Genomic DNA, 27,194 nt, shown 5'->3' on the forward strand with positions numbered 1-27,194 from the left:
ATACAGGTCTCCAGCAGAGCTGTGGTGCTCCCAGTGTCCTGTGGATAACACTTACCCAAGTGAATTGAGTGTCTCCCATACATTTTCACCACAGTGTGTTACCATCCATGCATGTTACATTGGAAACTGTCACCCTTAAGTCTGTCTGCAGAGCTTCTGCTGGCTAGGAACACCAGGAACTAGAGAAGCAAAATGGCTTGAGCACTCCCCTCCAGATCAGAGGCAGGCATGGGAGCAGGCAAGAGGAGTTGGTTTTAGAGAACTGTGATAAGGAGGGAAAGAACAGAACGTGGGAATGCAAGTGTCAAGGGTTCTCAGGAAAGCCCTCCTCACAGTTGCAGCCAGTTCCCAAACCACTCTCCTGCATTCCAGCCCATCCCAGAGCTTTCTCTGTTTGCTCCAGACAAACCAAAGCAGTTAATCTAGCCCTCACAGCCTTAAAGAGGTCCATGAGGGGGTGAAGGCCATACAGTATTCCAACTAATTCAGCACCAAATATTTCTGTAAAGTCTTTGTTTGGAAAGCCAGTGTGGGAAAGGCTGAGTGCATGCCTGCGTGGAACTACCTATGGACTGTGTAAACACTGCATGAATTATTCAGACATTTGTGAACAATTACTTAGGAACTACTTCTGCCTTCCTGAGAGGGGAACAAGCACCAAGCACACTGAGCATTGTTTGTACCACACTGAGGGTCCTTGCAGACATCCTGTCCTGATGCCCTGTGTACTACTGAGTATGTGTCCCTTAGAGTTAGACCACACTGGGAGCCACAGGTGTGCACTGGGGAATTTTCTATTTGGTCACTGAGCAGTTTTTGGTGTTTTTTGGTTATCACATTCTGATACACACCCGGAGTGCTCCATGAGTGTTATTGTGCCGTGCCAGAGCGTGGTTCAGAAGTGAAACCAGCAGCCAGCAAAGCAAACACTCTGTCAGGTGCTGTAGGGTGTGTCAGGCTCACTTGCAGTCTCTGCAGCACTGTGCCACGGCTGGGCTGAGCACAGCCCCCTTCTCCTCTCACTGACACAGCAACGGGTCAGGGGGTGCAGTGCTGCAGTCAGAGAGATCACAGCACAGGAAGGATGACTGATGCAAGCAAGGGTGGCAGGGTGGGGAATGAAAAAACAGAATCTGGAAAGCTCTGAGCATATTATGCTCTCTTGTTACCAATTTTCATTTGCATTGAGAAGGCAGCTTTTTTTCTAATCATCACCAGCACAGAGCATATTTTCTGACTATTTGGAGTGGTCTAGTCAGGTAAGATGTTCTCATTGAAAGCTATATTGCTTGGAAATGAGAAAGTCTGTGATAGAAGAAAGCCACCTTTTTGTTTTTCCTTGATGCCCTATTGTTTGTGAGGCACTACCAATGCTCAATGCCATGTGCACAGCATCCATGCCTGCAAGGAAGGCGTGCTCTGGTGAAGAGTGGCACAAGGCTGTCATGCTGGCTGCAGAGAAACAAAAGCTCCAGGAGGCACTGCTGTCAGGAGCAGAGGGGACACAGAGCCTCGCAGCTGTCACCCTCCGAGTGAGGCTCCCTATTCACTCACCTCCTGCCATCCATGCTCGTGGGGGCTCCAGATGTTCCCCCCTCCCTCTGCTTGTCACTCATGAGCCCCCAGGGATGCTAATGCCATACCCTCTCCCCTGCAGCATGAACAAGAAGCTCTGTTCTGAACCCGGTTTGGTAGGAAGCCTCACAGCAATAATTAGAAAATATTCATAATTTGGTTGGGGTTTTGTTGTCTGTCTTGTTGTGGGTCTGCAGCAATGAGCCAGCTCCCGTGCCCCCAGCATAATTATTTATGAATGTTCCACAGAGACCAGCTCCTGTCAAGAAGTGATTAAGCCAAATGCTCGCTGGCTGCACCACTTGGCTGTTGTGGCAGTCATCCTCACTGATCACTGGCACAACAGGATACTGTCCTTATTAAAATAGACTTCCTAATTGCCTCCTCTGGGAAGGAAAGAGTTCCAAATCCTCATCTGCTTGGAAAGCAGTGGGCCCTAAATCCCTGTTTATATCTCTATAAAAAATACATGCATAAGTGTTCACATGACTGTAGTTAATGCATACACACTGGCATGTGCACACAGGCATCAGAGAAAGGTGATAATGACATCTTGAGATCTCCTGCATTGTGTGAGGCAGTGGGCAGCTGATATGGTGGTAGGTGGATCTCAGCAGGCATCAGAGAGAAGACAGCTCAGTACAGCTGTGTAGGGGGAGAGAGTCAAGTAGCTGGGTCCCTTCACACTGGCCCCTGATGGATCACCCATGCCTTGCTTGCCCCCTTTGCTACACCACAGTGTCTTAGACCTGCTCCCAGTTTGTGGTCCCACAGGCCAGCAGCAAGGAGAGAGGCTTATTGCTCTGTATTTACAATATTTTGTAGTACTTGCACTCTAAAAAAGGCAGGAGCACAGCTTACCCAGTGTCATGGAGCACTGCTATTAGTACCTGGCCCACTGATCCATATTTCCACAGAGTGCTGAGACTGAGAGTGGTGTGGCCACCTCAAACCTACATCTCCTATCAGTCATATCCTAGACACCTGATGTGGTGTGATCAGTGCCCTGATGAGGATATGAGAAGATAAGGATGGATGAGGAGGAGACACTGACCCAGTGACTTGTCTTCTGTTGTGCACTAAGTGCAAACACCAGGAGTTTCAGTAGGTGATGGAGATGTGTGTTTTCTCTTATGAACTGTGAATTTTGTTTCCCTGTCTGACAAGTCTCACCTGTTCAGGACTCAATGCAGCTCCCATTCTGATGGCTACATGCCACTTCTCCCCTGCTACTAAAAAGAAATTAGGCTAAAAAGAAAAGGGGAGGAAGGTCACTACAGCCATTTCTGATCCCCTCAGATATCTGTTCTTCCACAAATACTAGTTGAGTGAAATTTTGGGTATCCACATCCTGTGTTAAGTAACATATTCCAGCACTTGAGTACTTTTGGTGAAGAACTTAATTGAACCTGCCTTTTGCTACTTTTATTTAGTGGCTCCTACTATTGGAGGAGAAAGTTAAAACCTTTTTCTTCTTCTCCATGGTCACATCACTTATGACTTCACAGACCTTGTAGGATCTCCCCTCTGCATTTTCTCTTTTACAAGAAAAAGAGTCCCAGAAACACTTATCAATATTCAGTTTTATCTGCCATTTTATTGCCTGTTCTCCTTGCAATTCTTTGCACTTGGTTTTGATTTTATTACACCTATTAATTCATTTTCCTACAGCTATTAACCTGAACTTTCACAGATGAAGAATGGGTATATCCTGGAGCCATGGCTCACGTACATCACAAGTGAGAGTCTTTCTGCTGTGTTGGAAGGGCTCTTCAAAGCAGGCAGCCTTGCGTCTGATTTATGATGTCTCCAAGGAGAGCTTAATTTGTAACTCCTGAACAGAAATTCCTAAAGATTTCAGAAGCAGTTATAGCCCCACTCTGCAGGCTGAGCCTCATGCCTTGAAACAGAGAGGACCCACTCCTGGTAGCCAGTGCCTTTGGCAGAGGTGCAGGGCATTGATTGATGTAACTGGATATATGCTCTGCTCTGCCACAGTGCAAGGATAGAGCTTGGTGAGACATGCAGGGTCTTGTTTTAACCCAGTTTTCAGAGGGAAGAGGCAGCTTGCTGCTCTGCCAGTAGTCTGTGGTTTTAAAAAGCCTTAAAACACTAGTAGCAAAGGGCAGCTGCCCATGGGTTAGATACAAAAAGAACTTCTTTTGACCTGGAATGAAGTTCCTCTCTTCCTAGTTTCACAGCATCATGTGCCACCAGAGCAAAAGGATTTGTGAAAGGCTATAAATAAAACGTTTACAAAAAAAAAATGGGGCAGCTGCAGTTCCACGAGCGTCTGCTTCTCTCTGCCACAGACACATCCCTTACGTGCCCAAAAGAGGGGTGAGGTGAATGAGGTAAATGCTGAGCTGTGAATTCCTGAGCTACCCAGCCTGTTACTAATTACCATGATTAAATATTTACACAGTGACTGCACACAGAGCTCCCAGGCAGAGATCAGTACCCCTCTGTGGCAGCAGCAGAGAAATCCAGACAAAGAAATAGTTCCTCAAGCACTTACACTGCAAGACCCCATCCCACAATTATCTTTTCCTGGGGTCTGGCAGCATGTGTGAGAGCTTGCAGAGCTCTAGCAGGAGGCAGGTGGGGGTCAGGAGGTTTCTGACCCCAAATCATTGCCTTTGGGACTCCCTTTGCTGCAGTCTCCAGCAGCTGGGTAGGGCGAGCAGAAAGAGGCAGCACAGAGGGATCTGCTTTCCTGCAGCAAACATAGGCTGTTACTCAGAAGAATAATAGGGCCCTGTTGCTCTGGCTGCCAACCCCAGGGCATTCTCAGGGAAGCTCCCAGACTGACCTCCCAGTCTCCCTTGGCTGCCTCCCTGTACGCCTGCCCAGGCTGGCCAGCCTGGTCATTGCATCCCCCCACACACTCCCACAAGAATCTTACACCCTGTCCTTTCACGGGTCCCAGCCAGAGATCAGGACAAAAGCTTGTGAACCTGCACTTGAGACTGCTCCCATTCAGGAAAGTGTCTAATCATATGTCTAAGAGTGTCTTGCACAGGGATGCACAAACACACCAAAACAGGAAGATTTTGCCCTAGAGACACTTGCTGCCAGAACCTGGAAGCCTCTGGAGGCCATAGCTCCTTCTTCTCTCTCCTCCTGTTCCCCAACACTTCTGGTCAATGTGCTGGGCTGTGTGCCAGGGGAGCAGATGTACTACAGCATGGTTTTTACTCCCATATCATAGCTGTCTCCAGCACTGATTTTGACCATGGTCATTTTTAATACAGCAGCTGACTTGGCCACAAGTGAAAAATAAAATATGATCTCTTGCAATTGCAAACTGCCTAAAGCCATCTGAGCTCCTTCTCCTCTGGGAACAAGAAGCAGTATCTGTGAAGTTCCTCTGTATCCAGTGCATCTACTAGCCCAAACTCCATTCCTTCTTCATTAGATTTTCCCTCTTCATCTCTTCAAATCATATTGGGCAGCTGCAGAAGCCAGGATGAATTTCTGCCAGGTTAGTACTTGTAAAGCAGCAGAATATTAAATTTTTCAGCTTGACCCTGCTCCAGTGCTAAGGTTTTTAATGAATGCTGCCTGTTGCTTGTGTTAAGAAAAATCACTTCCAAGTCTGAAGCTCTAAGGAGCATTTGCTTTGTGGCTGAAGTTTCTTATCCTGATATCAGACAGAAAAGTATATTTTATTTCAAAAGTGATGATGGAGAAGTAGCTTTTGAGATTATATTTGCAGGGAAGCAACTAAGACACAGCTTGTATATTGATACAAAATGTTGCAAGGCACCAATTTCTCCATTCCCCTGGTTTCACACTGCAGCATCCAGCAGCTTTGCCCCTGTGGGGTGAAGGGCTGCAGCTGCTGTGAGGCTGGATGGGACCACCCTGGCTCCAGCTTCCCTCCTTGCTCTCCCAGGAGCAGTGAGGATGGGGGGAAAGAGGGAGGAAGCTACGCTGCAGCTTCTTTCCCCATGGAGTGTCAGGGACTGCAAAGACAGATGGAGGCAAGGGGCCAGAGAGGGGACCAAGGTACTCACTTGTGGTGGTTGCTTATCCCCTTTCAATGTACCCTCTGCTGAGGACAGCTCATGTTCACAGCCAATGGCAGCCCTGAAAAGCACTCACAGAACCTACTTATTTGGGATGGAGAGAGGAAGAAGAGAAGACAGGACACAATGTATTTATTATCCACCCCAGACATAAACAACAAGCTGTTAATTACCAGACTGTAGCACATACAGTTGTAGCATACATGGTTTCTACTGGAAACTGTTGTTTAAAGAAAATACCAAGCATGGTATTCCTTTGGCTTCTGGTTTGCCTGTACTGAGCATGTTGCTTGGTACTTTAGTACAAGCCTGGTACATTTCCAGTTAACCAGAATTTAGCTGGGAAGAAGCCTGAGCCATCCACCAGGTTTGCAGATGGGCTGGGAGAGGGGTCAGGGAAACTGGATTTTGTTCCACTCGACCTCACACTTTCCCCCTGTCTTCAGGGAAGATGCTGAGGGGGGCTGAGGGGGTCATTCTAACCCAGGTGTAGGTCTCACACATCTGGCCTCATTGAATTGGTTTTTAGCAGCTGAGAGCTGCTCAGTGTCCAGCAGTAGAAGTGCTTATCCAGTGGGAATTAAGGGGAGTATCTGATTTCCCCAGATACTTTTGTAACTTTGAGACGAGTGAAAGAAGCTTCAGTTTGGTTCTTCCACTTTTGATGATATTTTAATAGTCATTAATTAACACCATTGTGCATTCAAGTACTTGAACACTTGTGGTTTAGATGCAACTTCAACCAGCACTTGAGGATGGGGATGAACATCATGGTCCATAGCCAACCAGATGCAAAGCACGTACACAAGAAGTGACACACCACCATCTCAGGCAGCCATTTGACTCACATTGCTTTCAGCTGCAGCTTCTTTTCTTGCTATTCCTCACCCCTTAAGAATCTCCACTTGTTACTTCATCATTTTCTGATTTGAGGCCAAAAGGTGAACCAACCTGGGTTAGCAATAACTTCATCTGTATGGAGGCTGTTTTCAACACAAATCAAGTCTTCAGTCTCTTCATTGTGTGTCTTGACAAACAGTCTCACTGACACAACTGAGAGAACAGGCTGGAGAGAAATGAGTGGGCAAATGCAGAATGAAGTCTCACTTGAGCAAGACCTCCTCCAGAAGTGTGCATGCCATCCAGGTGCTATTTCCTGCTCATGCTGCTGCTGCTGCTATGCTTACTGGGGCTGCCTATTGCTCACACTCTCCAGAACCTGCGTGGGCAGCACAGTGGTAAATGCACTCTAAATATGAGTATCAGCAACTGCTTTACATCTGCTGAAGAACTGAATGTGTAATGGAGAAGGCAGTAGTTCAAGTGGTAATCTCAAGTTTTTGCTGCAGTTGGTTCCTCAGTGACTCTTCCCTAATTCCCATTTTTTCTAGTTCTACTTCAATTTCATACATTAAAACACATAACAAAGAATTTCTATCCTTGTTTATGAAAATTTGTAGCCAGAACTTTAGTTATTGAAATAGCATGGACTTAAGTATAATTGGTATGAATTTTCTGATTAAATTAATCCAGATTTTACTCCCTTCTTGAGAACAACGAAATACGTGGTGGTAACTTATACTTCTACAAATCAAGTACTTATTGTCCACCTACATTTTTTCAGCCTTCTTTCAAATCACTTTATCTCCTGCTCTCCAGAAGAGAAAATTTCAAATGCTTAAGTTCAGCCTGTAAAAGTTGTTCATGGGTTGGCACAGAGTGTGAGCTGAGACAAATGTTGTCCCAGGCTATCTGTCACTTCAAAAGCCATCACTCCAAAAAAATGAGAAGCTGATTTTACATTAAGGCATCCATTATCAGATCCTATAGACACATTATAGTGGAGACTTCTATAGGTTGTTTAAGGACCAGGTTTGTATTTATGGAACCCAATGAATAAAAAGAGGGAAAATTAATTTCCTGTTTTGAAATGAGTCTCAATTTTATCATAGGGAAAACTACATCATGAAGCTGACTGCAATTTAATGTACACAGCTTTCCTATTTAGCCATTAAGCAGATTATTCTCTGCTGGATGGATGTGTCTTTCCTTTTAATGTTAATGATAGTCCCACATATGCCATGACAGAATAAATGTCAAACTATGTGAACCATTTAATCCCTAAAGGAAAATGGAGTAAATCCTTCAAGCAATGTAGGATCTGCCAGCAAAGTGATGAGAGCCTGTGAAGGGTAAAGAGCTTCTAGCAGAGCTGAAATGTAGGGATGTTGTTTTGCCAGCTTTGGCAGCAAAGACAACTGAAGATGTTCCCATCCATCCTGTTGCCATCCCTGTCCCCTTGTGCTGTCATCCCCTGCTCTATGAGTTGAAGCAACTGTAAAAATGAGCTCCTCACAGGCCTGAGGTTTAAATCACCCCTTCAGAAGAAACCAGAAACCAGGTTGCCCATGTTGGTGTTTAACCCAGCTCGTTTCACAGTTCTGCAGACAGTTGTACCAGAGGCACTGGGAGCAGCACACAGGGCCAGAGTCCAGGAACAAGCAATTAGGGAAGGGCTGGGGAGAAAACTTCCTACACTGGCATAGGAGGGAGCAGGCATGCTGAAGGATGTGGAGTTATGCCAGGGTGCCTGCCTTGGCACACAGCATGGCTCTGCCACCTCTGCACAGGAACACTGGCTCATGGAGCTGTGGCTCACCCAGCTGATGAGGTGAGCCACAGCTTGGTGAGCAGGGCTTGGTCAGCACGTGGCTCCTCACCTGAGCCTTTGCCTAGGCTTTGGATCACAGCCAGGTTATTCAAGGTCCATCCCTGTTGTCTGCCCTCTGAGGCACCTCTAGAAGTCATGGACACATGCCAGGGTAGCATGACAGGGGACTCCATGACCCAGAAAATCCTGAAGATGAATAGAAAAGACAACACCAAAACATTCTTTGTAGTTCTCTATGTAGCCATAAAGCAATTGTTTAGATGGACAAAAAGAGCATGAGCTGGATGAAAACCAGCTCTAAGATTCACTGATTAAGCTGAAGAGGAAACTGGGATTTTACTCTTTTAGTAAACCACTGAGCTATGTCAGTAAAATCAGCTTTAACTGTGTATTTTCACAGACATTTCACAACCTAACAAGTTTATCAATAAACAAACACAGTGGAATCCTTAATATCTTGAGTGCTATCTTGCCAGGAGGTCAGAGCCACTGCAGAGGAACTAAGCTGGTCCGGCCCAGTCTACTCCCACAGACTGAAAATCCAGTGGGTGACCCCAGTAACAGCCTACCTGCAGACCTGGGATACTTTAATTCCCTGTTCTTTGTCACAAAACATGTATTTATTTAAGAAATAAAGAAGATTCTTGCCTTTGGAGTTGAGATACTTAGAGGTCTTTTCCAACTTTAGTGGCTCTATAATTCTATGATTCTGTGATTTCTGAGGTAACCCTCATGGAGTTGAAGGAATGCAGTCAATCACAGCAGAGGGGAATTAAACCAGACCTTTGTCATCAAACAGAGAACAGGTCATTAGATCAAGTTGTTTCCTCGCCACACAGGGCCTTCTTCCATGGATGAGTCAATCCAGATTCACGTGGAGTCTCTCACATGGTACCAACAGAATATGAAAGAGAAAATAGCCAGGAGGGTCCACACTGCAGATCTGGCAGGTCCGCCTCTGCAAGCCCTGTTTGCCACCCCACCTTCTCTTGGCCTCCAACACTGATGAGGACTTTGTAAAGTCCTGATGTGTTGCTGTGGTCAAGACACCTCCACATGCCAGCAGCTGCTGGCAGTGGCTCCTGACCCTGGATCTGACCTGCTCTTCTGGCTGGCTGTGGTTTGGTGAGCCACATCCCTGCTCCCACATTCCCTGCACTGGATACCATTTGCTGCAGTAGTATCAGCAGCAGCAGACAGGAGCAGGGAAGAAGACAGAGGACCGTTCAATGGATACTTGAAAGAAATGCCCACCTTAGCTAGGAGGGGCTGCGCTGTCCATCAGAAAGGCTGTGAATTGTGACCTGTTTTGGAGGTGACAGTGGAGGTGTCAGTAAAGATGTGACTCTGTGCAAGGTTGTCCATTCAGAAGCACACGCCCTCCATCTCCATTGCCAGGATAGCTAATATGAACATTGGTTATTTCATCAGTCTTCTCCTTCTTGGAAGTTTTACTTCTCTGCTATCACAGCTAATGAATCATTTTTATGAGATACTGGGAATGCAGATTGAGAACATTTAAGTACCACTGCTGGAAAAGAGTGCATGCATTCTGAGAAATGGCAGCTAGGTGACAGGCACTGACTGGAAGGTTCACTCCGCCAAGCAGTAGCTGCAAAGGCAAAGGAGAGCAGGAGTTCAGGGATGTGCAAGACTGCATGAGCTGCCCATCAGACATGCTGGCTTCAGTGGCAGTAGTCAGGAGCACACTATTCACATCTTCTGTGTGATTTGCTTGCGTGTCTAAATGTCTGATATACAACAGCAAGTGTCAGGCCACTGCAGATGACTGAATGGCTGAACTTCGTCACTTTGCTTTGACCGTACTCTGGGCAGGTCCCTTCTCCATGGGTAAGGCTTGCCATACAGCATACAAACAGCGCTGTTGCAGGGTCAGTGGGAGGGAGGAGACTTTATTAGGAAGGAAAACATGACTTTTATTGTTCTGAACGTCAGTTGGTGGTGAAATGTGTGACAACATGTACAAGTTCATGCAAATGGACATGGTGACAAGCTGTGCCAAGGGTGCAGAGGACTTTAGCCTCAGCACTGCAGCAGTGCCTCCCTCACAGAGCAGCAAATAGCCCTGTCTGTTCAGTGTGGTACCTGGCTGGGTGTGGAGCACTCTGGCAGCAGGATAGCACATAAAGATAGTTGTAAGGATCTGGGGTCCTGCCAATGCTCTTTTTGCAAAGGTTGAAGCTGAGTGACAGGGGAAGGGGCCAGAGGCTGGCTGCAGCTCCTGGAGCAGATCAGGTGCACAGCACCTCACTGGGGACTGGTGAGGGGGAAGAGGGGCAGTGGCTGCTGTTCATTGCTTGGGTTCCACACTGACAACTTTTCCTCTCTCCAGAAACACTCCAGTTTTGAGATGTTATCTCCTCCACTTCTTAAGTGTCTCTGAAGACTGTTTAGTGGTGGTTCTGGCAGTGTTAGGTAAAAGGCTGGACTCGATGATTAATTAGAAGCCTTTTTGAACCTTAATGATTCCAACCCAGAGATTCTAACGCAAGTCTATTCCCAGTTTCCCTCTTGAGCTCTTTAATGTGCTGATGGACAAAAGCATGTTTCTGGGGCCTTTGCTGATCTGCTGCTGCAATGCAGTCTATCTTTTAGCAGGGATGCTGCAGGGGGCCTGTTACCTACTTGGTTGCTCATCTCTGCCTGGGAGGGCTTAGGGAGTGCTGATGAACCCTGGTTAATGATTACTGGTTCTGCAGGTAGTGCCCTCCCTTTTTTTCGATGACATAACAAAAAAATTGTACACTGACAAAATCTAAAGGAATTTAGCAAGAGCCTTGCTCTGGTGATGCCCATAAAGGTGCTTCCTGCAATCCTGCAGAACTGGAAAAACACACACTCGTGCACTGGTCCTGATGCAGAGTTGGAGAGGTCTCAGCAAACATTTCATCATCCCTTTTTATATCTGCAGCTCATGGATTGCTGCATCCATAAAACTGTCATGCCCTCAGGCTCAGATATTTTGCAATGGCAAGAAAGAGTCCATGGTCTGTGCTTTGTAATTTAGGTTTTGCATAAATAATTTTATTGCAGCCTGATACACTGACTTCAGAAGGCTCAAAAAACAGAGCTGAATTCATCAAGGTCAAGGCATTCACTTTCCATAGCTGGAGGCACATGGAGGAAGAGATATGTGACCAGCAACTGGTTGACCACCCTAGGCATGGCAGCCAAGAGGGTCATTGACAGCTGGGTGACACATCAGCAGCCTTTGTCATGAGATTATGTGAGCTGGGCACAAACCCACATGCTCAGCTCCCAGAGCTGCCACTCCCCATCGCTGCTACATGACTCACAGGCAGCTCAAAACCTTCCCTGATAAGGGGTTTGCAGAAACAAAAAGCAATACAGTAAACAGGGAGTAATAGGATAATAAAAAAGAAAAACCTTCAAGAAGAGCCAAAATGAAAATTTCCAAACTTTTATTAACCAAACCAGACAGTGTGAAGGCATAAAAGCTGGCACTGATTTTCTGTGTGAATTGCTGCATTTCTAGCACTATGTGTCCTCCTGAACCAAGACTGCCAGTCTCTGCTCTTCACTAGAGCTGAGCATATGATCCTTAAGGATGCAGAAGAAAATGGAGAACTGTGCTTGGAGGGTTTCCAGCTAAACAACAGGGAAAAGGGCAGCCATAGGCTTGAGTATGCTGACCAGGAGAAAAGCTGGGGAGAAAAAGGCATATTTTGCCAACTGCACGCCCAGTGAGCAGTGTGTAGGGTGAACGCAAGCTCACGTCCACTCAAGGTAACTAATTTTCTCATTACTGAGAAGTGTGATGCACATGTTGGCAGTGTCCTGCAGGCACTGGTTTCAGGTCTCCCCTGACAGGGCTGCTTGCTGCAAGGCAAAGACATGGAATGCATGGACAATGTCTGCTGACTGGATATGGAATGACTGTAACCTGCTTGTCAGCCTCAAGTAATTTCAATGTGGCAGAGATTGAATCCCTTACAATGCCATTCCAACCCCAGAAGCTGAAAAAGTCCAGGGAAAACTCAGCTCCACCTCCAGTCCTGGGCTGGGGTGGCAGGTAGAAGGAGTGCCTGCATGAAGTAGGCTGGGATTGCAAGGATCTGTGCAATCAGAGGTAACATCTGGTCAGCAGCTGCTGCGTGGCTGAGGCCAGCGTGGCATGGTGCACACAGGGGAACACTGAGAGCAGAGCAGTGTGACCAGCAGCCACACCACTGCAGCACTGGAGTGCACACATACACACACAGGTATGGCTGGGGCAGAGCTCTGCTGGGACATTGCTTCTGCTGCTGTACAGTCCAGCTGTGATTCCAGAAGAAATGGGTACCATTGGAGGGGGAGGCACCACCTTCCACTGCCCCATGCAACTTTGACAATGCTGGCACTCATCTTCCAGCTGCTTCTCCCCCTTGCTTCAGGTTCTCAACCTGTCTATCTGTCTGCAAAGGAAAAGCCTGTCTCCAAAGCAGGACTTCCTGTCCCACGAGATGATTATTTTCTTCCCCAGCCTGATCCCTTCTCCAGCAACAGTCGAAACTGTCAGAGAGAACAAGCAGGGTCTCACAGGGCAGCAGTAAACTTGCTTTCATCATTCCTGCAAAGCTACCATCAGCTAGAGCGGTTTCAAAATGTAGGCTCTGCTGACCTCTAGGGGACTGCTACAAACCCAAAACCATCAAGGCTTCCAAGCTCGTGGCACGTTACAGCCCTTCCCAGGCTCCTCAGGAGCCCTGCGGTGGGGATAGCACAGCTGACACAACCCGCTCCTTGTCTCTTTAGCACTACTAGGAGCTGTAAATAAAATCCTGGCTACCACACTGCCTCTTCCATCTCACCCTTATGGCAGCAATACTTCAAGAAATGTGTACAAGAAAGGTTAGGCTGTTGGGGAGATATTGCCTGCTATCAGACTGCCTCATGTAAGTGCTGCTTTTCAGCATGGAGAAGCACTCTGGGAGTTTGGGGGGTTTCAGTATCACTTTGTCTAATAAAAGGTATAAAAGCCTTGCCTTGGTGTCACAAGTACAGCACTACTTGGTGAAAACCATGGATGCATATATCTAGGCATTGGAAATAAAGTTAAATGTGCTTTTTTATGGCATTTCATCACTCAGTAAACAAGTGCAGAAGCAAGAACCTTGTCACAGAATAGAATGAATGTGAAGAAAACGTAAAATCTCATGTGCTCCTTAAAACAGCCCATGGTGCTGCCAAGGGCAGTATCAGCATTTCCCAGCTGGCTGACTGAGGACAGCTGTGCTGGGGAAAAGAGCATTAGGCAGGAGCCAACAGTGGCAGCACATACGGCCTACCTCCAATGGACCTGCTCTTGATACAAAGCCAAAGCCTATCACAGCCCTAGAGTATCCTAATTCCTTGATCCAGGGAAGGTGTGACATGACATAACTTTGGAGAGCTGGAGTGTGGACAGACTTGAGCTGGGGAAAAAACTGTGCTCATGGCAGTGCCCCCAGCTGCAACCACCACCTTGCAGGGCAGCTCCCCACCATAGCAGGGCAGATGGCTGTCCCTGGGCTGAGGTCCATGTTACAGACAGCTGATGTCTAAACCATTTAAATTCACTTGACCTTCTGACACAGGCAGAAGCCCATCCAGCAGAGCTGAGGGCAGCAGGTTCCAAGCAGCTGAAGAGGTGCCTGGGAACAGCACTGCTTCTGCAAGAGCAGCTGTATCTGTAGCCAGAGCCTGAGTGTCCCAGTGGCTTCCACCATATGCAAAAGTGTCTCAAGAGGCTGTGGGGCCTGTGATGTTGGGATCATGCTCCAACACGAGGGAGGCAGTCCTGGCAGGCACTCCATCAGCCACAGGAATGACTTAATAGGCAGTGCTTGGGGTTCTGGGCACACCAGGACATGTAATTAGTGTGCTCCCATGCAGTGCTCATGCCCTGGGAAGTGCCAAAAATACAAGGCAAGTGCTAAGTTAAAGCAATTCCTCTTCCATGGGCTAGATGTCAACGCACAGAGGCTCATGACCAAAGGTAACAACTGACTTGACTCTTTCAACTAAATCAGGGTGAGAAGATGTCAAAGTGGCAATTAAGAGTGAAGTGTTTAAAGAAAAGAGACAAATTATTTGAACAGAATCACCATTTTCATTTCAGCATCGTTACATGTCTCTTAATTAGAACAGATGTCTCCCTATTCTGTGCAAAACAGAAAAGGACCTGCGAGGTCTGAAATACTGGCTCATACACAAATACTACCACCAATTCCTGGCTTCTGACAGCAAATCCACTGCCTCAGACTGTGCCAAACCAAACCACCTGATGATTCTGGGTCCATCAGGGCTGGCTTTGCAGTGCCCAAAGCTCAGATGACATCGTTTTCTCCTCCTTACACCTATAAACACCATGTGTTATCCTACCATGCAGCAGCAGTGCCCACTAAAGTCAGGCCTGTACCACATGCATTGTAGCTGTGTTTTAGTCCCTCTCAGATTCACAACTGAGTTAATTTTGCTCGCAGAGAAAAGACACCATCAGTCATCAGTTTGGTAAGCTCTTTAATGGGAAGCTCATGGTGTTATGACACTGCTGGATTTGACACCTTGGTGGTGGACGAGGAAGGAGGATCAGAAGGCAGGCAGTGCTCCACTGTAGGCTCACATCTCTGAAAGTGCTGAACAAAAGGGCAACTTCTTTTGCTGACTCCTTTCACAGCTTAATAGTCCCGAAGACAGAGAGGTCTTCCAGCCAGAAAAATTATGGAAACCACACCAAAGACAGCCTTGGCACGGCATGGCACAACATGATTTCTGCTTGGTATGTTGAGGGCTGACTAGTCCCTGCATCAGTAAAGGAAAACTTGACAAAAGAATTGCACTGACTGAAATCCAGAGCTGACATTTCTACCACCCCTGAAGATGAAAGCTTCCTTTACATGCAGTGTTACCACAGATCTTTGCCTACAGGAGCATGCTGGTACAGAAAGGGAATTTCAAAGTTCAATGTATTTTACATGAAACCAGTAAGGTTTATCATAGTCAGCAATAACTAGTTCAAAGAAGTTTGGGGTTTTTTCTTGTAGACAAATGAAGGCCCTTTTTGTTAATCTATTTTTTTTTATGTCCAAGCTCGTACTGACAGTGTAGCGTTACACAGCTCTGTAAAAACTGTGGTTTGCAATAATGCAGATGTGCCTTTAGGGGCTGTCTTTCTTCAAAAAAAATCAGCAATGAGAAAAAAGTCAAACAGATCATGTAAAAGACAATATGGCTCACTGAACTGGTAAATGTGGTTAAGTGAAGAGGCTTCCTCTGCCCACCTGCCACAGACATCAGACACCAACAGTGCAACTAAATCTTGAAGTCCAATAAAACCCCAAAGTGACAGGATCTGCCCTCTAAGGACCAAATTTAAGGACTCTATTTAAATATCTGCATTGGAAGTGATGTCTCCTGAGCCTTCAGCTCCATGGTTACCCTGCAAGCACAACATCAAGTCCAGCTTGTTACAGGGTCTAGAAATTGCTGCCCTGAGTCACTCCTGCCTGGCTCTCACACAAAGCTTTCCCAGCTGCAGCTCTCTGCAGAGACAGGCTGCTGGGGAGGAGGGGAGATCCTGCCAGAATTAAACACATAAAACAAAGCATTTGCCTCTGCTCAGCAATTTACAGAAAGGGGCATCCAGCTATTGCCCCTGAAGGGATCTTTCCCAATTTCCCATGTCCTCTGGCCAGACCAAAAACAGCCAGCAGAGAAAGAGACCTCCCAGTGACCAAGGCAACCAGACAAGTCTCATTTTCTGATGTCCAACCTGGAGAGTCTCAATGGGTTATGATTTTCAGAGACTGGATTATCTGGCTAGACATAACTGCCTGTGAAAAGATACTGGGTTTGGCACATGAATGACTGCTGTCTTCTGCACAACCCCTGTCTGGCATGGACCACTCACTCAAGGGACAACACATCTCCCATGCCACCTCATCCCCCTGTACAGAAAGGACAGTGTGACTCACACTGTGCTCAACTGCAGCTCCACTGATGCACCTGGCTTCAAGCTGTGGGATGTAAGAGGTGCTTCTCTCCTCCTTCCTATGCTTCCCTTCTTCTGGGAGTGAGAACTTCTGAGAAGAAAAGAATGGTAAGGATGGACAGGAGGGAAATATGGACACAGGATAAGGATGCAACTTCACCTCCTGCCACTGCTAAAGCTAACACTGAGTAAAACAGCCATAGACATCAGCCCTGGATCCCAGACAAAGACCAGGAAAGATGCTGAAAGAGGCTGGGAATATGTCCTGAATGGCAGCTTTCCAAAACAATGTCAACAATATTACTGTAATCATTTTTACTGTCCCAGTCTCATGTCCCACCTTGCAGAGGGGTAAAGGGCAGGGACCTACTAAGCAATGCTGCAGCAGAAACTCCTCCCCACTGCCCCACAGCCACCCTATGACACAGCACATCTTCCGTGGGTCACAGTGGCAAGATGCAGCGGCTGACATGCGTGTCACTGATGCAGGCAAGCTAACTATGGCTACTCCCAGAAAAAGTGGCATTCTTACATGCATGAGACTTTCAAAGGCACAGCACTATGCATGGAGGGAAGCTGCCTGGAAAAGAGCTGAGAGCAGGACAGAAGGTGGAGCTGAAGTCTGGTAATGGTTCAGGTCATCATGCTCAGGGTTGAGCTATTCCCCCTGTTTCTGTGAGATAACACTCTCACAAATTTTTTTCTCTCATGAACAAGTCCTTTTAAAGAGATGATACTATACACCTAAAAAAGGAGCTTCCTGCACCCTGACTGCTGCTCCTACCAACTCACACAATATCATAATGCTGGAGAAGAGGAATAGGCTTTTCAGCTTGCCTTCTCAATCCCTTTCTTCCTCTACCATCTCAATGCATTAATCAGGCACGACACTAACAGGAAAATACCACTGAGCTCAAGGCCTCAGTAGTGTCCCGAGGAGCTTTTTCATAAACTGCATGATCATAAATGATCATCGATATGCAGATATTTGGCAGGATGGCTTTGGCTGTCTCGCAAATATCAGCATCTCTCTCTGTGAAGGAGCTTTGCTCACTCTTGCCCCTGCACTTGTCACAGTTCTGAAATCTGCCTTTCCATCTGGCAGATGGAAATCCCATGTATTTCTCATCACCCAAGCAGCACTCTGCTTACTGCATTCATGCAACCCATATTCAGAAGCACCAGTTCTGCAAGAGGCTCTGCTCTGCTGTATTTATATTTACTTAGAGCATGAAATGCCTATGAGAAAGGCCAAGGGAAAAGGGAAACCCTTCTGTGTCCTTTCATTACCAGTTTGTTCTGAGGATAGGCAATGATTACGTCTATCTCCCTTCACCCATAGACCTAAAGTGCTGTATACACTGCTGGACAAATAATACTAACAGTCCCCTTTAGAAAAGGCTTAAGGTGGGACTTTCAAAGGAGTTATCCTGCACCTCTTAAATTTTCCAGAGGCCTGCATGCATAACTGGAGCCCTGCCCTGAATTCTCAGTCTGAGACCCACCTATAGCTCAGGGCAAGGCAATGGCAGAGCTACAAACCCACATCTCACTGAGTACCCAGGCCTGCAAGCAGTTATGCATGTGTTAGCACATTTTGTGTCTCAGTCTGGCAGCCTAGTCACAGGGTCATGCTACCCCTGATTAATTACTGAATGGCTACTAATGGCAAGATGTGGTAGAAGGCAGGGAAAAATAAAATACAAATGAAATACAAAAACATTTTGTAGTACAACCAAACCAGCTCCACACCTCTTGCATCATTTGGCAAATATGGAAAAGTAACACAGTAATACAGAAATGTATTTGGTCAAAGTAAGGAATCAATATTTTTTGATATAATACATTCTATATTAATGCTCATTCACATTTATTACATGTAAATCAAATCTTCTATGTATAAAATTCCAGTTTATTCTCAGTGCTGCCTGGTCATGCTTCAGTTCAGCAGCAGGGCTCAACACATTCGGCTCCTAGCGAAGTGAGAGGAAACGAGAGTGCTCAGCTTTCTGCAGGGCCAAGCCTCCTCACACATCCCCTGGTCCTGCAGGTCCTGCCTGAACAAAATCTCCCTGCCTTCAGTGGGAGTTTTGCAGGGGACAGCGCTGCAGAAGGGCTGGCTGTCCAGCACTTGCAGTCTGTGTGGAAATCACTCAAATGGCACATGACATTCCAAAGAAAAAGTGAGTTAGTGAATACAGAAAATCATAATAACATATCTACATAATTTACAGCATTGTTTGCTTGCAACTGTACTAATGCTCAACTGCTCATTAACAATTCAATCAATATGCAGGAAAAGGTAGCAGAGTGCAGTACATATTACAACCTGCATGCAATTACAACACTGGATCTTAGTCTTTCCTCATTTCATGAATTCCTGCCTATCCTGCTGCCACCAGCACCCAGTTCCCACTGAGCCTTGTGGAGTCAATCCCTCACAGCATTTAGGCCAATCCCCATCTCCGCCACAGGCCCCTGACACCACGCAAGGCGCATTTAGCAGCAGGCCCCCAGCTACCACCCATGTCCACCCTGCACCCTCCCCTCTGCTGTGCCAGCACTCTGTGCAGCCACACGCTGAGCCAGGCTGTGGGACCAATCCAGCTGGAGGCCTGCCTGTCTGTAAAAGGCACAGGGCTGTGTCCCAGTCAGGCCAGGCTCTCAGCCCAGCTCACTGTGCAGGTGTGAGTAGGGTGCCTGCACCTGCACATCGGTGCCAGCCACCTGCCCCTCAAACAAATGGGTGAAGTGCCCAGCAAACCTGAACAGCAGGACTTTGCCTCCAGCCTGCACAACTGTAAATTGCTCACTTGCACTACAGTAGAGCAGAGGAAAGTCAGCCCTGTAAGGTCTACTTGTGTGAGCCACAACCCAAGGGTTGGATGCTATGAAGAGAGTGGTTCTTCCAATGGAAGGCTCTGTTTAAGGTTGTAGCATCTGTCCTAGCTGGAGAAGAAAGAAAAATTTAGGGGCTTAAAGCAGGGGTGGAAACCACTGGTCTTACACTTTATTTCAGTAAGCAAAAAGCCTATTGCTGCTCTACAGTGTTATACAGTGAACTGCCACAGTTCTCACATCACTAGTCCATAGAAAAGGTGCTGCAACTACCATGTCTATGCCTGCATGCTGAAAGAATGTACAAAGTTGCATTAAGCTCTGATTTTCTTCCATATTTCTTTTTTATATTTTTAGACTCTGACTTTTACAGTGTTGCAGACACTTCAGTGCAGACTCCGGTAACACACATCATCCCAGTTATGGAAGATCTTTGCCTCTGACAGAAAAATCATGTGCTATGCATCTCTCAAACATCATAAATGTAAACCATCAAGAAAACTTGCTCTCTTTAGTAACCCTGGAAAAAGAGTCTTTAAAAAATCTATTGCAAAGGAAACATCATTAACAACAGGGTTTTCAAAATGATGCGAGTTATTTATAGGAATTGTCCAAGCATTTTCTCTTCTCTCACTCTTTGTTTTTACAAAGCTAATTCTGTATAAAAGGGCTTTTGAAGCGTGTGACCTTCATTTTACAATTTTTAAAAAACTGGAAAAAAAGGAGTAAATTTAGAAACATCGTTCTTGATTGTGGAAAACAGCTGTATTACAACAGAATTACCTTTGCTTCTTATATTTTCGGTACAAAAGGCAAGTAAATAAAGACACCCTGCATCTTCAGTCTGGCACTCATCCAAGTTACTTGGAACGACATAAAACAGGTAAAAAGTATGAGGGGTCATCTTCTCCTTCATACTAAGAGCCTCACCAAACCCCTTGGGGAGCAAGTCCCCTGATAAGTAAAACCTCATTAGATTTTATATCAGCTGAAGCAGTATTTTAGCTCCCCTCAAATAAGGTGTACATGCCCAGACTTGCTCAAAGGCCCAGGAAGAGGTCTGGCAGAATTTTAAGAGCCAGGTGCTGGTTGATACCCTTATGGCTTCAGTGTTAAGTTGCATTCAAGTTGCGTTCAAGGAAGATTCTGGAAACTACAGGCCTATCAGTCTCACTTCACTGCCCAGTAAAATCATGGAAAACATTATTCTGGAAGGTATATAAAAATACCTGGAGTACTGGTCACAGCCAGCATGGCCTCATGAAGGCAAAGTCCTGTTTGTCAAACTTGACTTCTTTTTATGACAAGGTAATCCATCTGGCTGATCAAGGGAGGCAAGTTGATGCCATGTATTTGGAGTTCAGTAAAACTTTTGATACTGTATCAAAAGCATCCTTCTGACCAAAATGTCCAGCAAACAGCTGGATAAACATGTCATGGGATGGGTCAGTAAAGGTTCATAGGCTGGGCACAAAGGGTTACAGTGAACAGGGTGACATCAGACTGGTGATCTGTCACCAGTGGGGTTCCATCCTTGGCCCTGTGCTCTTCAACATCTCATTAACAACCAGGACACAGGACTTGAAGGAATACTAAGTAAGTTTGCTGATTACACTAAATTGGGAGGAGCTGTCAACTCTCTAGAGGGCAGAGAGAGATGGGCAATCACCAATTGTGAGAAGTTTACAGGGGCAAGTGCTGGATTCTGCACCTGGGACAGGACAACCCTGGCTGTGTGTAAAGACCAGGGAATGAGAGGCTGGAGAGCAGTGCTATGGAACGGGGCCTGGGGTCCTGGTTGAATGTGAGTCAGCAGTGCCCCGGCAGCCAGGAGGGCCAAGCGTGTCCTGGGGGGCATCAGGGACAGCATCTCCAGCTGGCCAAGGGAGAGGACTGTCCTGCTCTGCTCGGTTCTGTTCTGCACTAGGGCAGCCTCACCTTAAGTGCTGGGGGCAGTTCTGGGAGCCACAATGTAAAGAAGACATTTAACTATTAGAGAGTGTCCAGAGGAGGGCAAAAAGGATGGTGAAGGGTCTGGAAGGGAACCCTGGTGAGGACTGGATGAGGTCACTTGGTTTGTTCAGCCTGGAGGAGACTGAGAGGAGACCTCTTTGTGCTCTTCAGCATCCTTAGGAGGGGAAGAGGAGGGGAAGCTACATGTCTCTTCACTCTCATGACCAGTGACAGGACCCAAGAGAATGGCCTGAAGCTGTCAGGGGAGGTTTAGGTTGGTTATCAGGAAAGGTTCCTCACCCAGAGGGTGGCTGGGCACCTGAACAGGCTCCCCAAAGAAGTGGTCACACCACAAACCTGACAGAGTTCAAGAAGCATTTGGATGACATTCTCAGGCACATGGTTTGACTCTTAGGCTGCCCTGCGCAGGGCCAAGAGTTGGACTCGAGGATTCTGATGGGTCTCTTCCATTTCAGCATATTCTATGATTCCATGACTCTAATGCACAATGCCACGAGGTCTGAGTAATAATTTGGCAGTGTATCAAAACCAGCAAAGCTTAAAGTTAGTTGTCATGCAGAAGTGGGACAGGTGACAGCTATTTTTTACTTGATTTGTAGAAAGCAGCACTTGCCTTTGGATCACGTGGCGTTGAAGTACCAGGGCTGGTTACAATGTGTGCTGCTGGTACCAGTTATTCCCAGGTATTAATTCAGCACTTGGAAACTCAGGTGTCAGTGAAATTACATCAATATGTCTGACACCCCCTGGATTTCCTATGTCCTATTATTTTTGTTAAGCCTTCATATGCACTTCTGCAGCACCAACCATTACTAAACTACTGTTTTTCAGGAGAAGTCTCTCCATGTTTGGTACTTTGTCAAAAACCTATAGCTGTTGAACTAAAAAGAAAAGCGCAGGCGGTGTTTGCTCTCTGCGTGGTTTCCTTGGAAAGGTCACGGGTGAGGACTCTCCCCACACGCCTCCTACATTCTCAGTACTCTACATTCATGTCAGCAAACACTACTCCCGAACACAAATCGAAGAGACAAGTCAGCGACAAAACTACTTCTAGACTGATAACGGCAGAATGCTACCAAGACAATTCCATAGAAAACCCACTGAAGCAGGAGCAAAATTCAGGTCACTTCTTAGCAAAGCTCATCACGGATTATTATTTTTTTTTTTAAACCATTTTTTGTAAAACTTTTATCTTGGCAGCCAGATATCCCCTTGTGATGTGCTAATTCAAACAGGCTAATGTGGGACCACCTGACCCCACCTGGTACCAAAGGCTTCCGAATTTTTTTATAGCTTCTCAGAAAATCACTGCTGACTGACACCCATCTGTTGGTGATCGGCTTCTGGCTCCTCTTCTTCCACATCTGCGTTATATTCTTCAAATGCATCATCATCAACATCTGGAAGCCCAAGTAACTACAAAGAAGAGAAAATACTGTGTAACAGTGAATTACCCACTTGTGCAGCTTTGCTGCAAATCTTCACACAAATCCTACGTGCACTTCTTAAAAACCTCAAACCCTGGAATAACAGTACTGCTTAATGATTTTGACTCTCATTTTTTCCCTCCTGGGATAAAGAAAGATTTGAAAATGCATCCTTACACCAAATTAAGCGCTCAGAGACCGGAAGATAAATAAAACCAAAACAAAGCACTTGCAAAAAGCTTCACATTCTTCCCTGAGGTCACATTATGAATTGTTGAGTGTTTAGACTTGGCAGTGGTTTAACTTCAGAAAGAATCATGATAATACTGTAGCAGTAGTTGTCTTGGTTTAAGTTTGTTTTTCATCAGCCCTATAAAAGTAAAGAAGAAAACATCCTCATGAAGGACTGCCTAGTGTGGAATAGGCAAGGAGTCCCTAAAAGCCCAAAGAACCCATCATGTCAAACGCTCTTCTTGAAGCCTTCACTCCATCACACCAGATAAAGTCTTGCCTGCTGTGTGAAGCCCTTGCAGTAAGAATTACTGTGTATTCTACTGAAATGCTGTCCCTTTAAACTTCTGCAAATTAGATTTAGGCTTGCAAGCAATTGCCAGTCCATCTTGCTTGGATAATGTTTGGATGCCTCCACCTGATGGCTCCAACCACTGCAATGTCACCTCTTCGGTAGAGGAAGAAGAGCAAACAGCCATGTTTGAACTTCTCCCCTCTCCCCCCAAAGGTTGCCACGCCAACAGAAGTCAGGAAGACAAATAAACCAAATTACAATCAAAATAATGCATCTGTTGTGGAAATCTCAGATTCCTCCACTAACAGCTATTAATAGCCACAAAGCAAAATCATAGGCCTGGCATTACTGAGAATACCATGTATTTAGCTTGCAGGGCTGGAAGAGCAGCACAGATGCATGTAACACCCTCTTTAGTGATGCAGCTGTTAGCTCTTGAAAGAGGAAAAGCTCAGAAAAATCGTGAGGAGGGTGACACTCTTTAGGTGAGAGCATGGAAATGAGAAGGCTGCAATGAGGCAGATTTTCAGGGACTTAAACTGATTCAGTCTGTGATCGACATTCAAAATTATTCAGTGGACATAAATAAAAGGCATAGAATTAGCTTCTGGGTGCAATGAAGTTTGTATTCCTCACTGTCACTGGGAGAAAATCAGATTTTTGTTACAGGCTTTCTTTGGCAGGGAAATGGAAGGAGAAATTTGCTGACTAAATCCCCTCCTTCGCATTTTAAAAATACTTACAGAGAGACCCCAAATGGAAAACGTTTTTGTTTTCTGAGCAGAACAAAGTCATTTTTCCTTCTGCATACATATTTTTCAAATCAAATGTTTAACTGAACATGAACTGCTGAGTTAATTTTCAGGATATGGGGGGGTTTTTTTGTGTTGAAGCTAAAATTAAAATACTCAATTTTCAAAAGGCAAAATTAAGGACTCTTTCTAGACCTTGTTATACACCAGTATTATTTTTGATAAACTAATCTGGTATATTCAAATTAGATGTGAATGTTGTACTCCTGTTTGTATCACCTGGCAGAAAGAGTTTTGATTGCATTTTTTTTCCCCACCTCTGGTCATAATTCCTCTTTGATTTGCAAGGAAATGAGTCACATGAATCTTAATTTTATGGGATACTATACTGCAAAATTAGCATGGAAAACACAACGTGCACCACAAGAAGTCCAAACACACGCACAATCCCAAAGGATGGGGAGTATATCCTGCTTTTCACACATCCCCTCTCTCTTTGCCATCAGGAAATCCAGCTCCTCTTTCCCTGGAGGTGTATATTAGAGGGAGCAGTGTAAATCAGAGTGATGCTGTAGGCTTTAGTGGTTTTACAGAGGAAGAATGGGGGTGAGGTGGGATGGGATTCTTCTCCAAGGGAGATACAGTTTCATTCTCTCGCAGACATTTTATGACCCTATCCAAGCCACCAAGGACCTCAGCCATGCAGGTCTTGCTTTTAGGTGTCATATCCTGTTGCTTCCCACAGGATTATCATGGCCCCTCACTGCTATTAACCCCTTACTGCTCTCTGGACTGCAGTGACAAATCAGCCCACACCTTCAACACCTGAAGGGAGAATCAGGGTCCAAAGCGCAGGGAGCTCTACAAACATTGGGACAAAACAGAAGGAGGGCATACAAAAGGTAAAGACAAAGTAAGATGATGAAGATGGCCTGGGCTGATCCTAGATTGACTCCTTTATCTTCTTTCCCACACACTAGTTTCTGCTTCTAGTCCATAACTGCTATGTATTTTGAAGTATCAGCTATGCAGTAGACTTGAAAGGACTTAACTGCAGTGGAAAACATGGAGAAAAGACATAAAATAGAAAAGTGCTGTAAAAAGAGAGAGCTGATTCATCAGCAGAAAAGCCAAGGGGAACCAAAACTGCCAGGCAGGGATGCATAGCTTAGGAGGAGGTCAGGGGCATGGTGAGGAGGGAAGGAGGGAGCGTAACAACCAGCAGCATTGACTGAACGACAGCTATTTATTTCTGCTGGCCAAACCACCCATCTGGAGGTAAAGGAGAGTCATGGGACATGCATGAACACAGTGCACATGGAATAAATGGCTTTTACACTGCAGACTCCCCACTTCAGATGTAGGCTTTCCAGGCTGAAGAGGAGCTCAGTGTAGGACCCCTGGAATCTGCTGCTGAGTTGTATGACTCATGCCTTGGTTTCCTGCAAACTTTGCCAGTTGGTGTGATGTCCTTCAGGCATTTCTTGTATTTGTCTTCCTTAGCCCTTTCAAAGTGCCCTGATTTTACAAATAACCTCTCAGTTACTAACTCACGAAAGCAGAGTGACACTGTCTCCTACCAAAAGCTGGCACACAAGCACACTGTAAAATAAACCATGTACAAGACTGAACTTTAGCAGTCCATGTGATGCTACACTAGAGATAACCAGTTCTGTTAAATCCCTGTGGGAACGACTACATCTCCAGACAGATATGCTTCAAAGCACCAGCACAGGCACCTCCTGGCACCAGAGCATGGCACCTCTGACACCAGAGAGACCAAAACACAGAAGGAGATGGGATGCTCTGAGGCAAATAATAGTATTTGAGCCCAGTGCTATTGGTTGATATCATGTGCATTTGTGGTGTCTGGCACATCTGGATGCTCCCTGAAGAAGTGGATAATAAGACAAATCACAAAGTTTTGTAGAAACTGACCCAGGAAGGCAGTTTCCTGCCTTGGGTAGAGAGAGCATGCCCCTCATCATCTTCAGTAAAGAAACACTTTGAGAGGTGTGGATAGTTGTTGCAGGCAAACCAGCACTTTTTAAAAGCCTTATCTAAATAAATATCCTGCTTGGCAATGTGTTTAGGCACATAAAACATTAGGGAGAGATCCTGAGAGCAGCGAGGGACAGTGAGCAGACCTACACCACCCTCATTGCCTTCTGTGCCCAGGGAAGACTGATGAGCAGAGGGAATTTTCTGTCTCTCACTGAGAGAGATGCCAACTGCTGGGCATTCATATTTTCACTGTCTCCAAAACACAGGGCCCAGCAGCATGAGAAGCCAGTCCCTTCCCACTCCACAGCCCCAGGGCAAGCTCACGGAGACATGGCTGGGCTGTTATCATGAATGTGCAGAGCAGGGCTGAGCTGAGTTACTGGAAAAAGTTGTTTTTGGAGCCCTCAGTTATGGGAAGGCAGATGCTCATGCTGTGTAAAACGGCATGAAAAGCTGCAGATGCACTGCCACTGTTTTCTTCTAAATATTCCCCTTCAAAAGACCCCAGCAAAGAATTTTGGAACTGTCTAATAATCACAGATGTCTACTGGGAATACCAAAATGAAGAAGACTTTCAGAAGGTGCTTTACAGTGCTTAGCAAGAATCTGCTAAAAACCTGGTCCCCAGTGTCCCAGACTGAGAGCCAGAGCCACCAGATACTTCAGAAAAGTCCAGTCTGACCTTCAGTTGCAGTTTCTTCCTGAACTGCCATTTTTCACACTGGAGTTTGCCAGAATGGTCTCTGTCAGCTGATTTGCTGGGATAAAGAAGAAATGCCCTGCAAATGCACTGGTGCCTTGAAGTTGACAGCAAGGTGGTCTCATTAGTAAAATGGGTCCAGTTCAGAAAGGACAGGAGACACTATGAAGTGATGCCAAGGAAATAATTTCTCAATCTCACAGAAAAGAGGTTTTGTTCTGGGAAAGGCCTGAGAGTGCAAAGTAGATGTTTCCATACATCTACTGTAATACCATTCAATTTTTAAAATCTTTCCTCCCATGTATGTGCTATTTTTAATAGTTACTATTAGGAAAAAATGTCAATACACTCCTTAATTAGACTTGTCTACACACAGCCATACCTCAAATAGTAAACCCTTACGCTGATGCAAATCTCTCAATACTGGGTGAAAGGAGAATCTGAGAAACTTAATATCTGTGGTACAACCACGAGAAAATGAAGAGGTACTTGATTACAGTCTGAAAGAGGTTTCTGGCAACTGAGGACACCATTTTTGTGCAAACAAAAACAAAATTAAATTCAACAGCTAGGAAGCAAAACTAGAAAAATGCAGATTGTAAACAAAAGAGTTATTCAGAGCACCATAACCAGCCATGAGAAGAAAAAGTGCCCAGCAGTGTTGTATCCTTTAAGTCACCTGAAGACTGCATCAAGAGTCAGT

General features: G+C 45.8%; 1 protein-coding gene across 3 annotated transcripts in view; it reads right to left on the minus strand.

The window, feature by feature from the left end:
• MTURN (maturin, neural progenitor differentiation regulator homolog) overlaps positions 1–27,194 on the minus strand; it is a 123,494-nt gene that overhangs the window by 88,668 nt on the left and 7,632 nt on the right. Inside the window, exons 3-4 of one of the 3 annotated variants that reach the window (XM_059485801.1) lie at positions 22,344–22,498; positions 14,783–18,243 (exon numbers count right to left, since the gene is read on the minus strand). In XM_059485801.1, coding sequence (XP_059341784.1) covers positions 22,388–22,498 — 111 coding nt within the window. In that variant the 3' untranslated portion in view covers positions 14,783–18,243; positions 22,344–22,387. Of the gene's footprint in view, positions 1–14,782; positions 22,499–27,194 lie in introns of those variants that run through there. The other 2 variants (XR_009419753.1, XM_059485793.1) reach the window with 2 other exon arrangements.

Source organism: Ammospiza nelsoni, chromosome 1 (genome assembly GCF_027579445.1).
Source record: "Ammospiza nelsoni isolate bAmmNel1 chromosome 1, bAmmNel1.pri, whole genome shotgun sequence".
NCBI classification, from domain to species: domain Eukaryota; kingdom Metazoa; phylum Chordata; class Aves; order Passeriformes; family Passerellidae; genus Ammospiza; species Ammospiza nelsoni.